The sequence below is a fragment of the Myotis daubentonii genome, chromosome 6 (genome assembly GCF_963259705.1).
Source record: "Myotis daubentonii chromosome 6, mMyoDau2.1, whole genome shotgun sequence".
Classification (NCBI taxonomy): domain Eukaryota; kingdom Metazoa; phylum Chordata; class Mammalia; order Chiroptera; family Vespertilionidae; genus Myotis; species Myotis daubentonii.
The window spans coordinates 72535318-72550226 of NC_081845.1; the positions used below are offsets into that span (position 1 = coordinate 72535318).

At 41.7% G+C, this 14909-nt stretch overlaps 1 protein-coding gene across 1 annotated transcript in view; it reads left to right on the forward strand.

The window, feature by feature from the left end:
- Nucleotides 1-1359: 1359 nt before the first annotated feature.
- Nucleotides 1360-14909, forward strand: part of KHDRBS2 (KH RNA binding domain containing, signal transduction associated 2) — a 503504-nt gene continuing 489954 nt past the window's right edge. The window contains exon 1 of the mRNA XM_059701296.1: nt 1360-1660. Within this exon, the coding sequence (XP_059557279.1) occupies nt 1570-1660 (91 nt within the window). The 5' untranslated portion in view covers nt 1360-1569. The remainder of the gene's footprint in view (nt 1661-14909) is intronic.

Here is a 14909-nt window from a genome sequence, read left to right on the forward strand (position 1 = left end):
TGGTGCCAAAAGAGGTCATATTTATATTGCTGGGTCACTGAACTTCTGTCTCTTTAGTTTCCATGCCTATAAAACAGATAAAGCAATACTTGCACATGTTTTTCAGAGTGCAAACCGAGATAATGGATGTGAAGACATGTTAAAATTTTAAAACATATGTAAAAGATAATCTCCCAACCCTATCTTGAAAAATACAGAAAAAAAATTTGAATCAGTTAGAGAACTTGGAAAAGTTTCGGTATGTTTTATTTGTAGAAAAGTTAGTCCCCATTCTTAGGAGGGGTAGAGGCAAAATTGGAAAATGACTTTATGAAGAGACTGAGGAAACATTTCAGTGACATTTGAAGTATGCATTTTCAGGCCCCGATGGTGTTACCTGGAGAGTTTCACTGTCCTGAAATAGAGGTGGGATAGAGACAAAGTACCTCAGCAACAACATCTGGTGAAAGAGGCTGTCACATCTAAAATAAGGAGAAAGGGGCAAATTAGAGCAACCGTGGTTACCTATTTTCTAGTCTCTTCCTTCTTCCACATGTCTTCCCAATTCCTTCACAAACTGTGGCTTTTTGTGTTGCTTTTTAGTTTTAAAGTCCAGCCACCTCCCCGAACCCCCTCCGTAGTTAGGGAATGGGGAAGGAAGGCTAGGTGGGAGAGAAATCAGAACTAAGTCAATACCCCCAACGATTGTATGCTAGAAGCATGTTGCTGTACAACAACATCGCCTGGGGCCTCTTTATTGGTTTATCAATGAACATCCTACTGCTTCCCGGAGATGTAGGTCAGGCTCATTGAAGACAGGAGTCACCGATCACATGCAGTCTTCGTTACGTTTCCAGACTGGGTGCGCTGCTAATTCCTGCACATTGGAGCGCATCTGAGCCACAAGAGCGGAGACACCTGTGCCTTAGGGACGCTGGGAAAGTCCCATCTACCTCCGGGAGACTTTCCCTAGTGCTTTTCCCATCCCCTCAGCTGCTCACTCCTCATCCCCATCCTTCCTGCCGTCTGGCCCCGAGCTTCTCTGTTTAGCGGGTGCTTTTCCCGCTCTCTCCCCTCTCGAATCCCAGCTGAAGCCCCAGAGCTCCACACAACTGGGCATGTCTAACAAGCAGGGAAGGCTTGAGCTGCAAGAAGAAAGCGCTTGCACCTTCTGCGCTCCCCTCCCCTCTGCAGCTGTCGCCTGCCAGTCAGGCGATCCGACGTGCGGGGCGACCCAATGAGGGCCCGCGTCCTTCGCGAGGGCCCCGCCTCTCCCGGCACCCCCACCAATGAATGGCTGGCGGAGGTGGGACGCGTCCTGCTCCCGCCTCTCCAGTTAAGGCGGCTCATGCGAGTGGGGGGGCTCGGCGCGAGCGAGGGACGACGGAAGGGACGGGCAGGTGTGGGCGCTGGGCCGCGCAGCCCGACGGCTGGAGTCGCAGGTGCTCGGTGCTCGGGCCGGTGCGGACGCGCGGAGATCCCCTCGCCGCGGGAGGCGGAGCAGCGCGGGAGCCAGGCGCTGCCCCGCGACCCTGCGTCCGAGAGAGCGGAACCCAGCGCTTCGCCCGTGGACTGTCCGAAGTCCGCGCTATGGAAGAGGAGAAATATTTGCCTGAGCTGATGGCAGAGAAAGATAGCCTGGATCCATCTTTTGTGCATGCCTCGCGCCTTTTGGCGGAAGGTAGGACTTGTCCCCGCAGATGGGCGCAAACCATCGTTCGCCCATCTCACCCGAGGCTGGGTTCGGAGAGTGAAGTTGGGGAGGGACGCCTGTCTCCTTCGCAGAAACTGTTCCCCCGAAGATGCTAGCTCCAGAGCCTGTTCTCTGGGCGGGCAGCGATGCTCCCACTCCTTTATGTCTTAATTTGGGGCAGACCGAAGCGACCAGATCTAATGGCAGTGGTGATGTGACCTGTTAGGATCATTGATAGAGAAACCATAAAGTGTATCGCGGTTTGCAGGGATGTTTTCACTTCGCAGAGGGAAGGGGGATCAGTTTGGGAGTAAATAGTGACCAGTGTAGTGTTCTACGAGCTTCTTGCTGCATATCAGCATTTTTTTTTTCTTTTCTTTCCTGCATTTGGGAAGTGATGTGAAACCCTTTAGTCTAATTACAGTCTTTCCTATGGAAAGTCTTGGAATTAGCCCAGATTAAACTATGCACGTACTATGCATGTTCTTCTATGTTTGTGAATGTGGCAGAGGCTAAAGTGGTTATCAGTTTATTTGAAGTGTGATAATTGGTTTACTCTGCGAGTTACTGGTCCCTGGGAACACTTCACAATTGATCAACTGTTTCAGCAAGTGTGCATTTTCTTTTGTGTACCTGTAATGCCAGAGGAGATTTCATTCCCAGAGGAACATATATGTCTTGTCTTTTGCGTGGCTTTGAAAGGTTTTTTAAACACACACACACACACACACACACACACACACACAAACTTCATGAGAGGAATATTAATCAAATTACTCCATTTATCTCATTATAATGCCATCTCGCTGATAAAGATACAGTATCTGTAGTAATCTACACAAGCCTTTTTAAGAACAACTTTAGATTTTTTTTTTTTGATGAGTGCTTCATTAATAATGAATTGCTTCATTATTAAACTGACTACAGTGCAGTTTTGTAGCTGAGGTTTTTATGGACTTACCTATAGCCAAACTAAAAGTGACAACTTCCTCTTCCTCAGCCCTTCAGCATTAAGAGAACTGTTTTCTTTTTTGAGACTTAGTTGTACATGGCAGGGAAAATTCTGATCCTCCATGTGTGATTCAAATAGACATTAGGTTTATTCAAATATTTTAATAATAGATTATAATTTTAATCATAAAGTATAAGGTGTTTTATTCCATTTTTGCATACTAAACAATTAAAAAAGATTTATAATCAAAATACTGAACTTGTGAAACAACTAAACTGTTTTTCAAGAAACAAGTTGGTATTGTAGAGGATTTGGGAAGGTAAAAGACAATTCTGCTTACTACTCTCAAAAATAGAAATTAAAGTTCAAAAGTAAAGTCAATTACAAAAACTATTGAAAAAGTAATACATAAAATAAAGAGTATTGAAAATTAATGAATTATTAAATGCTTAGGATTGTTCAAAATAATTAAAAATGAAACTAAGCTTGCAAGATGGTTTACTTCAATATGTTTTCCAGAAGTGTCTTTAGCTGATAATGTCTTTAAAGTGAAAATAAAAAAAAACAACAACAACAAATAAAAAGTGATCATTTTCTCTGAACTGCTCTTTGGGACAGCAGGATCAATAATTAATTCATCTCTCACTAATGAGAGTTAGTGTACTTTTGAAAACTGCCACGCTAAAGGGATGCATGTGAGAAAACCTTAAAAGAGTACAAAGTCTCCTGTGGTTGCTGAAACAGTCAGAGAAATCTATGCGTCTGGTTCCTTAACATTTTTATCTTACCCAGGAACCTGATTTTTTGATACTTAGGAACCTGTTCAGATGTCCTTGTAATTTAATTTTTTCCCAGTAGGGGGAAGTATGCCCTGCTTTTGTAAAGCCTGAAGCTCCTAAATAGAGAGAAAAGCATCTAAGAAACAAAGAGAGATGTCCAAATTTCACAGAATCATAATGAGGAAAAGAGAATGAAATAGATGATGGTAATAATCTTGGAGTTTATAAAGAGGTGTGCAAAGAGATGCACAAGGTATAAATTAATTTTCTAATTGTACTTTTTCTGGGCTTATTAAAAAGTATCAGGTGAGTGTGCTTTGGAATCTTTAATACATCTTAATGTGCATTTTACATTATAGATCTTTCATTATCATTTCAAAGGCCGTTTGCCAAGATTTCCAGGTTTCTGTTCAGATCTCTAGAGGAGAGTATTGTTGAGATGATTTTATATCTCATACCTGGAAATGCACTGATTGAAAGCAGTGGCTATAAATAAACCTGACATAGATATTCATTTGGAAGGAAGGTGCACACTGAAGTACATTTCAGTCAGTACTGTGCAGACAGTCTCAAGACTGAGTGAGTAATAAAAATGATCCAGATGATTCACTTCGGAATGATTTTTCCGGAAACTGATATCTGTAAGGGTAGTGATATGAACCAATGAGCTTTCATAATGGTTTACTTTGCTGTTGTGATTGGTGATAGATGCCAATTAGTGCTCAATATTGATTGCTTTGTTTGGAATTGAAGGCCATGGGGTTTAAAGTACTAGTACTAGTTTTTTAGTTCTTTTGTCATTTTTGTTGTGTGTGTTTTTATTTCACTGGTTTCTGCTGTCTGTTTTCAGTAGGAAGGATCCAGAGAAAGCTAATGGAAGAGCCTAAACATTTTATGTATTTTAACTGTTACTTAGAAAATATCTTGAATAATATGGTTCAAAGAGTATTTATAATATGTTTGATTAATTAAAATAATTATTTTCCTGTGATTATAATATTATTTAATTACCCATTTGTTATGGAAGGTGCTTTTGAATATGATAAAACAGCAAACTCAGCATGATCCTTAAAGTTGCTTGCCAGATGAAATTAGATGAGGTTATTTATACCTACTACTTCTGGGAAGTGCACTAAACTGTGAATTCAGATACCTGGATTTTAATTCCACTTTTGCCTAAACTGATTCTTGATAAGTAAGTTTCCCTTCCCTGGGCCCAGTTTCCTTGTCTCTCAAATTAAGGAGTTGGACTAGATGATCTATATGTATCTTTGTAATTCTAGTTAAGTCTGGGACTACTGCTGATACAGAGGAATGGTGTTTGTGTATTCAGAACACTAAAATCAATGGTTGAACATTTTTTTGAAAAATTTTTCTTCCTTCCTAGTTTAATGATTAATGTAATTTGAGGCATATACATTATTTTGGGCACTCGGGACAGATTTATGTTCTGAAGTCTATTGAACTGTTATGGAGACTTGGGGCTGAAAATGTATATACATGGAAATATTCTTGTTTGCATTCAAGCAGGCCTATCTGCTGGCAGACATAGATCTGTTCAAATCCATAGATCCCATTATAGTGATTCCATACCTTCTGGAGGATTAATAAGTTCTTATCAAATTGAGAGTGTTTTGGGTCCTCTGATTGGCATGGCTTTGTAACCTGAATTCTTCATCATTGTTTTTGACTCAAATATTGCCAAATATCCCAACAGTTCAAATGTGTTTTTTTAATTTTTGTTTTTTAAACTCTAGGTTCTATTTTCAAATTTTGGTGAAAAGCTTGGCTGTCCATTTAGGATTGGACTCCAAGCTGCCGATATAGCTTTTAAAACCACACAAGAAATGGGGATTAACATTTATTTCAAACATTCATTTGTAGTGACTTATCTACATTTAGATTCTCAATAAAGATCATTTTTAATTTAGATTGTGTTTATTAAAATATTTTTCATAAAGCATGGTGCGTTCTTAAGTGAAGATATTGGTATAATGTCTAAAATCAGCTTCTGATAAGAAATGATAATCATGTGACTTTTCCTTTAATTAATGTAATCTCTATTTTTTTTCCCCTCTCAATGTATTTACTTATGTTTCTTAAAGAAAAGAAAACTGGCAGAAAAGCTAAATTAAAGGTTTAACTTTGATCTGCAATTAAAAAACATTTACAATATTGTAAAAAAAAGTCTGATTAAACAAACAATACATTCAGGATAGGGTGGTGACACTTCTGCCAACTGTAAAATTTCCTCCCTGACTCTCATCAGGCCTAGTTTTTTACAGGTTAAAAATGCTGTTTCTGACAATATAGGTGGTATTTTATACAAGTATATAAATGGGATATTTTGTTCAAATATAACAAAAGCATAAGCAGAAATTATATAGATGTAACATGATGCTTTCAAGATTTCTCTTAACATGTTAATGGCATCATGGACTGGACCTCAGCTTGAAGTTTGATTTTGTAAGAAAATAAACACTGCCTTATTTTTTACTTACTTCTGAGTGAAATTTGAACTCATAAATCAAACTATGAAATAAATAACCTTATGAAAAAATGACTCCAGTGAAGGTTTTAAAATATCATGTTCCCTTAGTCAATGGTTACTTGTCAGTATTTTACTTGGGCTTGATTAACTCTAGTTCTGTGTCTTAAAGGTTAATTTCAAATCTCCTGGGGCCTCTTCATAAACCCATATATCCTTCTTTCTGGGAAGCTGATTTCATTCTCTGTTTTCTGGGGGGAAGCGGATGTGTATTTTCTGATGCCTTCAACCTCCTACTATCTAAAAAACACCATACTTCTTCCTATTATCTTTCATTCTCAGAAGATGAACTGTTTCTTTTTTTGTTCAAGGCGGATTTGTTCACCCGTATCCTTAACCCTGATACCCACCATCTCCGCCAGACTTGTTCTATAGTTATATCCTTACTCCAGTGTCTCTAACTTCTTCCTCCCTGTCTACTCTTTCCTTGTAGCAGTCTGTAAACATGATCCAATCTGAACCACTTTTAAAAAGTAGAATTCTTTTTTCACTTGCCAAAAGTAATAAAAGTAATCTTTCTTGACATTTATCTTCCTTCATTTTCTTAAACTTTTCAATAAGTCTATACTAAGCTGCCTCACTATTTCAGTTTACCTCTTCAAAGCTCATCATAAAACCAGTGTCCCTAGTGACAGAATCATCTCTTAATTGCCAAATCCAATAAAATGTTTCTGACCTCTCATCAGGTCTCTTGGCTGCATTTTCCATTGTTGACCTTTTTCCAATTTTTTTTTTTTTGTGTGTGTGTGGCTTTTCCTTTGACTTCCAAGCATTGCAGCACTATTGGTTTTACTCTTCTCTATTTCTTACCCGCACCATCCTCCATCCTTCTCCCCCCTGCCTGAACACATACTGTGCTATCAGAGTGATTCATTCAAAATCAAAGTGTGACCATGGCACACTTTTTAATAATATTCTCTTTTAGCAGGTCACCTCTGACACAATGTCAGCAGAGGGAGAGGGGGCACCACCCTGATACTTCTGGGTGGAGGTGAAAGTTCAGTCTTTCCACCAGGTGTCCATTGACAACACTGGCAAGGAAGGGAGGAACACATTGTTCCCCTTCCCTCGTGTCCTCTGGAGGAGTGGGAGACCTCATTCCTGCTGGAACATGTTGAAAGTTCCAGAAGGAGTGAGACTTCTGATAACTCCTACTTTGGAAGGAGAAGGGTGGCTTGTTACTGTTCAGAAGGGTGGAAATCCAGGATCTCCATGTGGCCCCATTGACACTCTAGGAGGCCTCCTTATTGTGGGTGGAATTAAAATCCCTATTCCCCATTCAATCTTCTTTAATTCTGAGGAGACAGAAGGAAGCTAGGTAGATAGGGGTGAGACCACAGGAATGGAAGTAGAACTGGGAACCCAACTAAGCGGAGTTACTAGGCCGTGGTCGGCAAACTGCGGCTCGCGAGCCACATGCGGCTCTTTGGCCCCTTGAGTGTGGCTCTTCCTAAGCCTTAGGAGTACCCTAATTAAGTTAATAACAATGTACCTACCTATATAGTTTAAGTTTAAAAAATTTGGCTCTCAAAAGAAATTTCAATCGTTGTACTATTGATATTTGGCTCTGTTGACTACTGAGTTTGCCGACCACTGTATTCCAACTGGGAGGGGAAGATAGGGCATTCATGAGAGAGGCATGGACTTTAAAATGTATGGATATTGCTAAGACAGGCAGTGTGCAGACAACCAGTCACAAGACAGTAAGGCATATAAACCAATCCAAAGGATATTGCTCAGGCAAAATTCTTTGAAAAGACTTATTAGGAGTTAGCAAGACTACTCACCCCTTAAATTAAAAGGCACACACTTCCTCTCTCTCTCTCTCGCTCTCTCTCGCTCTCTGGCACTCAAGGGTTCCTGACATTCCTTCCAGTGATGGGGGAGCACATTTCCTACTTTACATGGCTTATGGACATATGGGCCTCCACACATGGATCATCAGACTTTAATTAGCTTGGATACTAAACTGCTCCTGGCTGTCACATGGAAAGGAAGCTCTGGACACTGGCCTGCTCCTGGAACTCCAGCTACACCTTTCCCAGGACTGGCCGCTCCCAATAAACTTTGCTCCTGTTCATTGTTTTTGTCTGTGACTTCATTCTTCGATTTTCGCAAGACAAGAACTCGGACTCAAGCAACACCCACACTTTTTGGTATCAATTCCACCCAGAGGGCAAAAGGATGCCTCTTAACAGCTGGGTCAGATTGGAAGTCTAGGCTCCCTATTTAACCTTTCTTGACAGGGGTGAGCAGGAGACATCTTTTGTTTCTTTTTATTTTTTTCCAATGTTGCTTAGCTGGCGCAGGAGGCTTGTTGCTAAGTGTTTTCTGTTTTTCTAGGTTGCCCTTTTTCTAGTCCTTTGGCCAGAGAAAGCAGGCTTTTCGTAAGGCTTTTGTTTACCTCTTTTGTCTGTTTCTATTGATGTTTATGGATTGCCAGCTTTCCAGTACCCACTTTGGCATATATGAGATACAAGAAAAACTAGGGAGACCATTGCCTTGCTGTTCCCGGGTCTTGTGGAGCCCAGTTAGCTTGCCGCCTTCATTCCAGACTGTGGTTTATCTATATTAATAAAAGGGTAATATGCTAATTAGACTGGGCATCTTCCAGACGTCCTTCTGGACAAAAGCCACAGCTGCTGCAAGGGCCCGTGGTATGGGAGAGGCGCTGCTGCCGCCATGGGAGAGGCCTTGCTGCAGGCCAGTCCAGCACCCGGCTCCTGCGGCCCCTTTCGCAGAGGCAGCGCAGGAGCGGTGGCAGTGTGGGAGAGGCCAAGGCACGGGCTGGTCCAGCGTCACGGCTCCCAATGCAGAGGCAGTAGGGGAGGGGGCTGTGTGGTCCCGGTCCCAGTACTGCCCCTTCCGCAGAGGCAGCCACAAAGGCAGCAGCTCAGGCCTGGTCCTGGCACCACACCTCCACAGAGGCTGGATAGGATGCAACCTGCTGTGCCTCAACCTCCCTAAGCCCACCCCCCAGCCAGCCTGGCCCCAGATGGCCCACCACCCACCAGTGGGCGGGGGGCAGGGCCAGCAGTAAGAAGCGAGGGCCGAGGGCCAGCAGCCGTGGTTGGCTGGCAGTGGCACCAGCAGTGGGGTGATGGGGGCAGTGCCTTCCCCTGATCAGCCCAGTCACCTCCCGCAGAGGGAGGCCAGACTGTGGCTTAGGCAAGCTCTCTGAGCAGGCCGTCAGTAGGACATCCCCTGCGAGCTCCCAGACTGTGAGAGGGCGTAGGCTGGGCTGAGGGGACCCCCCCCTCCCATGCATGAATTTTCATGCACTGGTCCTCTTAGTTGATATATAATACCCCATCTCCATTTATTTGTGTTTCTTTATTTATCGGCCTTAATTTATTTCTTTATGACATTTTCTTGTGAATGTATGCTAGGCCTAGTACATTAATATTTCATTAGCAATTTATATAAGAATAAGCATAACTAGGATAAATCCATGTTAATAATGGGCACCTATTTTTTTATATATATATTCGCTTTATCCAATTTCAAAGAGACTTTGTGACATGGTACCTGAGAGTGGGAACAAAGTGAGGTCTGATCATTATTTCTAGTTTCTGTTGAAGTATACAATCTAGATTGAAGCTCTTTCTTCCCACAGGAGCTGTAAAAGGGAAGAAAGTTTTAAGAAACACTTGGAAATAAGTCTACAGTGTCACCAGCTTTCTTATGCCCTTATTTGTTTGAGCATCTGATTTGATCTTTTTTGCCTGAATATATATTATGAGAAATGTATTTTAATTGTCATATTCTGATACCAGTTTGCTTTTATAAATGTAAGATTTAATATATTCATAGATTTAAATGTGTTCCTTTTGCTCACATTGTGAATTTTAATAAAATAAGCATGATGTGGAAATAGATTTAAAAAAATGACTACCAGGTAATAGCTGATTTCCCAAATTCATCTTAGCAAATACCCATATTGTATCACTTCTTTTTCTGGAGAATGGAGAATCCTGAAATGATCATGTATTATTTGTCAAAAACTTGAGAACTCACAGCCAAGCATCCTTTGCTCAATCATTATTAACTATCATGGGAAATAAGTCATTTGTAGCATATCCACCATTGCTTACCTTTGCCTCATGAACATAACTTTCAAAAAGATTTTGTTGTAGAGAAAGATAATAATCAAGAACACCTGAATGACATTTTTTAGGCCATTTACTATAGATACCCTTACAGTTTAGCTACAGTTTGGGGGAGAAATATCGACGGGCGTGGACTCTGCTGTATTTGACTATAACATACATGCCCTTGAATGTGTGTTGGTAACACCTGTCTGGAATATGTGCTTTTGGTATATGAAGAGGTATCAGATGTGTAATTTATTAGTTTTTAAATTGTCTGGGGAATTCAACAATATGCCTAAGGTATAAATAACTAGGATTGGGAAGATCTGCTGGATTTTATGTACTTACGATATGCTGGGAATTTAGAGGAGGTATGACTCTTGTTGGACATGGTAATTATAGATTCATCATCATCATCATCATCATCATCATCATCATCATTGCTGTCCACATTAAGGGGGAGATTACTCTTTATCAGGTACTGTGCTAACATGCTTTGCATGCATTATCACACTTAACCCACCCACCAATGAGATAGTTATTAGCATTAACTTTTTTTAACAAATGAGAAAATTAAGAATTGAAGAAGTTAATTTATCATAAGTCACAAAGCAAATGAATTATAAAGCTGAAACCTGGCTTTCCATATGTAACCATTACACCAAAGTCCATACGTAACCATTACACCATACTGCTCCTGCAGGGGAGACACAACTGGAATCAGGCTTGGAAGGAAGCCTAGATATTAATGTGTGACGTATGTCTAGGAGGTCAACATGGTTGTTGTCCTTACCTTCTGAAATATGTTCCTGATGCAAGTATTGGATACATTATTACACAGTATTGTTAAATAATTAAAGTGCATATGTAAAAGGCAAGTGCAATTATAAATAGGAAAATTGGTCCGAGTGCAGAATTGTGTTAAGGATTATCGAGGCAGCTTAACTTTTCTGGATGTCTTATATTGACTGTTGTTTCTAAGGAAGTTTGGTGATTCCAGGCGTATTGTTTTGTTTTTTGTTTTGATCCAAAAAGGGATTGGAGAACTTCGTGTGATTTTCTAAGGTATTTTTCTTATTTTCTGGATGCTTCTAGAAAGGAAGAACAACTATGAGTCTCTTTCTTGTGTGTTGAGGCAGTGTTGGTTTGTTTAAAATTTGGAAGCAAGCAGATACACATATTGTCAGAAATCAAGAACTCGGAAACATGGTTTGGTTTAAATGTCATCTACCGGTTTTTGAGGTTTTAGGATTCAATAACTTCCAAACAGATTGGTTGGTATTAGTATACTGTTATCAGAAATGGCACAGTTGATGCTCATCTCCTTTAAAAAATTAAAATTTTACTTTTCTAATAGAAAAGCAGAATGAGTGTGTTTCCTGTGGAGTGTAGATATATTTTGCAAGTTCATAGAATTGTATAACAGAAAATGATGTGTCCTGACTACAGCTCAGGAGAGGGAGCCTCTATGATAAAATTTAGTAAAGAGGATGAAGGAGAAGAAAATTTGTTAATTTTGAGAAGAAAGGGATAAATCAAGTAATAGCTACTTTAATTGAACATGCATTCTGACTGAGGTCCTTATCCTATCTAATAAAAGAGAAACATGGTAATTAGCCATACATCTGCTACCCTTCCCATTGACTAATCAGGGTGATATGCAAATTAACTGCCAGCCAAGATGGCGGCCGGCAGCCAGGCAGCTTGAAGCGAACATGAGGATTGCTTGCTTCAGTGACGGAAGACTCCAACGTTCCCTGCCTGCCGCTGCCGGCCTCTGAGCTTGCAGTTTGAAACATTGTTACAAATATAGAAGCTAAACAAAACCCCAGAAACCTGCTTTCAGCCAGCTGGGATCTCAGAGCTGGAGTTGAAACAGTGTTTCGATTATAGACCCCAAACAAACCAGATACCTGCTTTCAGCAGTGGAGGCCTAAGAGCTGGAGCCAACCTCAGAGCTAAAGCTGGCCCAGAATAAAAAAAGAAAAAAGAAAAAAAGGAGCGGTTGGAAGCTTCAGTCACCCGCCAGCCTGAAAACAGCCCTCAGCCCCTCACCCAGAGTGGCCAGGCACCCCAGTGGGGACCCCCACCCTGAAGGGTGTGTGACCAGCTGCAAACAGCCATCATCCCCTCATCCAGGCTGACCAGGCACCCCAGTTGGGACCCCCACCCTGATCCAGGACGCTCTTCAGGGCAAACCAGCCGGCCCCACATGTGCACCAGGCCTCTATCCTATATAGTAAAAGGGTAATATGCCTCCCAGCACTGGGATCAGCATGACAGGGGTCAGCGCCCAAACCCCCTGATCGCCCTGTGGCTCTGTGTGTGACAGAGGGCGGGGCCACAACCTCCCTATCCGCCCTGCTCTGTTCGTGACAGGGGAAGGCGCGCCAACCCCCTGATCAGCCTTACTCTGTGCCTGATAGGGGGGAGCTCCCCAACCCCCTGATCGCCCTGCGGCTCTGTGTGTGACAGGGTGCGGCTCCCCAACCCCCTGATCGGCCCTGCTCTGTGTGTGACAGGGTGCGGAGCCCCAACCCCCCCCCCACCCCCACGGGCCTTTCTCTGTGTGTGACGGGGTAGAGCCATAACCTCCCCATTGGCCCTGCCCTGTGTGTGACAGTGGCGGCGCCCCAATCCCCTGATCCGCCCTGCTCTGTGTGTGACAGGGGGCGGTGCACCAACTCCCCTATCGGCCCTACTCTCTGAGTGACAGGGGGGAGCTCCTCAACCCCCTGATCAGCCATGCTCTGTGCGTGACAGGGGGCAGCGCCCCAACCCCCTGATTGGCCCTGCTCTGTGCGTGACAGGGGGTGGCGCCGCAACCTCCCCATTGACCCTGCCTTGAGTGTGACAGGGGGCGGTGCCCCAGCTCCCCAATCAGCCCTACCCTGAGCGTGACTGAGGGTGGTAAAGCAACCTCCCGATCCGCCCTGCTCTGTGCATGACAGGGGGCGGTGCCCCAACTTCCTAATAGGCCCTGCTCTGAGCCTCACCAGGGGCTGCACCTAGGGATTGGGCCTGCCCTCTGCCACCCGGGAGCAGGCCTAAGCCAGCAGGTTGTTATCTCCCGAGGGGTCCCAGACTGCGAGAGGGCACAGGCCTGGCTGAGGGACCCCTCCCCCCCGAGTGCACAAATTTTTGTGCACCGGGCCTCTAGTATTATATATAAAAAGGCAGCTAATGTATCTATTTTATGGGGAAATATAAAGAAGCAGACTAGAGGGTAGCATAATCAATTAATATTTCTTATTTTTTTAAATATTCCCTCAGTATTCATATTTATTTATTTATTTATTTTCCATCACCATTTATTAATTCCCTTTATGCCTTCTTCCACCTCCACTCACCCCTCAAATTAAATGTTAGGCAAATGTCCCATTATAATGTGAAAGAGTGTCAAAAAGCAGCCATTAAACATAGAAACATTTAAAGATATTTAAGAATATTACTTGTTTAAGGAAATACCAAGATATTGCTTTGAAAAAACTTTTAGAAGAGTTACATATCTGTTACCACAGAGTCTATTGTTTCCTTTAAAATACTTTTCTCCAGGGAATTTAAGAAATTTGTTTATTTAGAAAATTGATTTATATGCAGTAATACACTTATTGTATAATAGAAGACAAGTGATGGCTGGTTACATAATATAATACATTTCTTATTATATGTTTAGGCATGTAAGTATTATAAATAGAGAAATTTCAATGATTGTTATTTTGAATTAAAGAGCATTCATGTCTTAAGAGGGACTTAGGTTTTTCTTTTTGGAAGGCAAAAACTAGAGCTGCCATTTATCCTTCCAAGTTCTGATGGAAGAGGGGGCCTTTAAGGAATTGTGTGAAGATAAAAGAGCATTTGGTGTGCCAAGGGAAGATGGCATTTTATTAAATGATAGTGTTTTGGAATGGACTTCAGAATGATAGATGGCTATGCATTAAGCTAGTATTCTGAAATTAGAGCAAGATTGGAAATTATATAATACCCATATAGGGAAAAGCTGGTAGAATAAAACAGTATGATAATGAAAAGCCATTTAATGAAATTATATGAAATGGTAACTATTTTGAATGATTTGCAATAAGCCAAATGGTATAAATAACTGGGATTGGGAACATCTGCTGGATTTTATATACTCTTTGAGTAAAATGAGTAGGTGTGTGTGTGTGTGTGCGTGTGTGTGTGTGTGTGTGTGTATGTGTCTGTATGTTTTTGTAAAGCATATGCTAGACAGGTAGTCAGTGAGAAATAGTACAGAGTTGGTCTAGTTGGTTCTTAATGCCTGTGACTGAGTTCTGTTTTGATTGAGGAGGAGGAGTTACAATTAAGTAAACAATTTTCATAGGATCTGCAAAATGCAATAATAAGGAAAATTGATGATTTTTAGGAGTCCCAGGAAAGGCCCCTAAAAACATCTCCAGAGACCATGGAAAGCTTCAATTGGGAGGGGCATGTTGGTTGAGATCTAACAAATAAGTGGGATATGGCCAAGATTCAGTGAAGAAGGGGCTATAATTGAGGAGAATTATACATGGATACAGCAAACAGCATCTCTAAACTCTGAAAAGAAAAAGAATATTTATTTAAATAGGTAGGAGTTCAGTGTTATATTGTGATTTATAATAAGAAATATATATTTTTGTCTTCTTCCCTGGTCCCTGCACTGAGCACCTAAAACCCTTGTAATTTCCTAAGTGCTGAGAGCTGTAAGATGTCCTTTTTATGTTAATGAGGTAGCTTTTGTACCCCACCTAAGGATGGAACCTGTAACTTCAGTCCCACTTCCCTAACCTCCAGGAAGGTGAGAGGGGCTAGAGGTTGAATCAACTGCCAAATGGCCAAATTATTTAATTATTCATGCCTATTA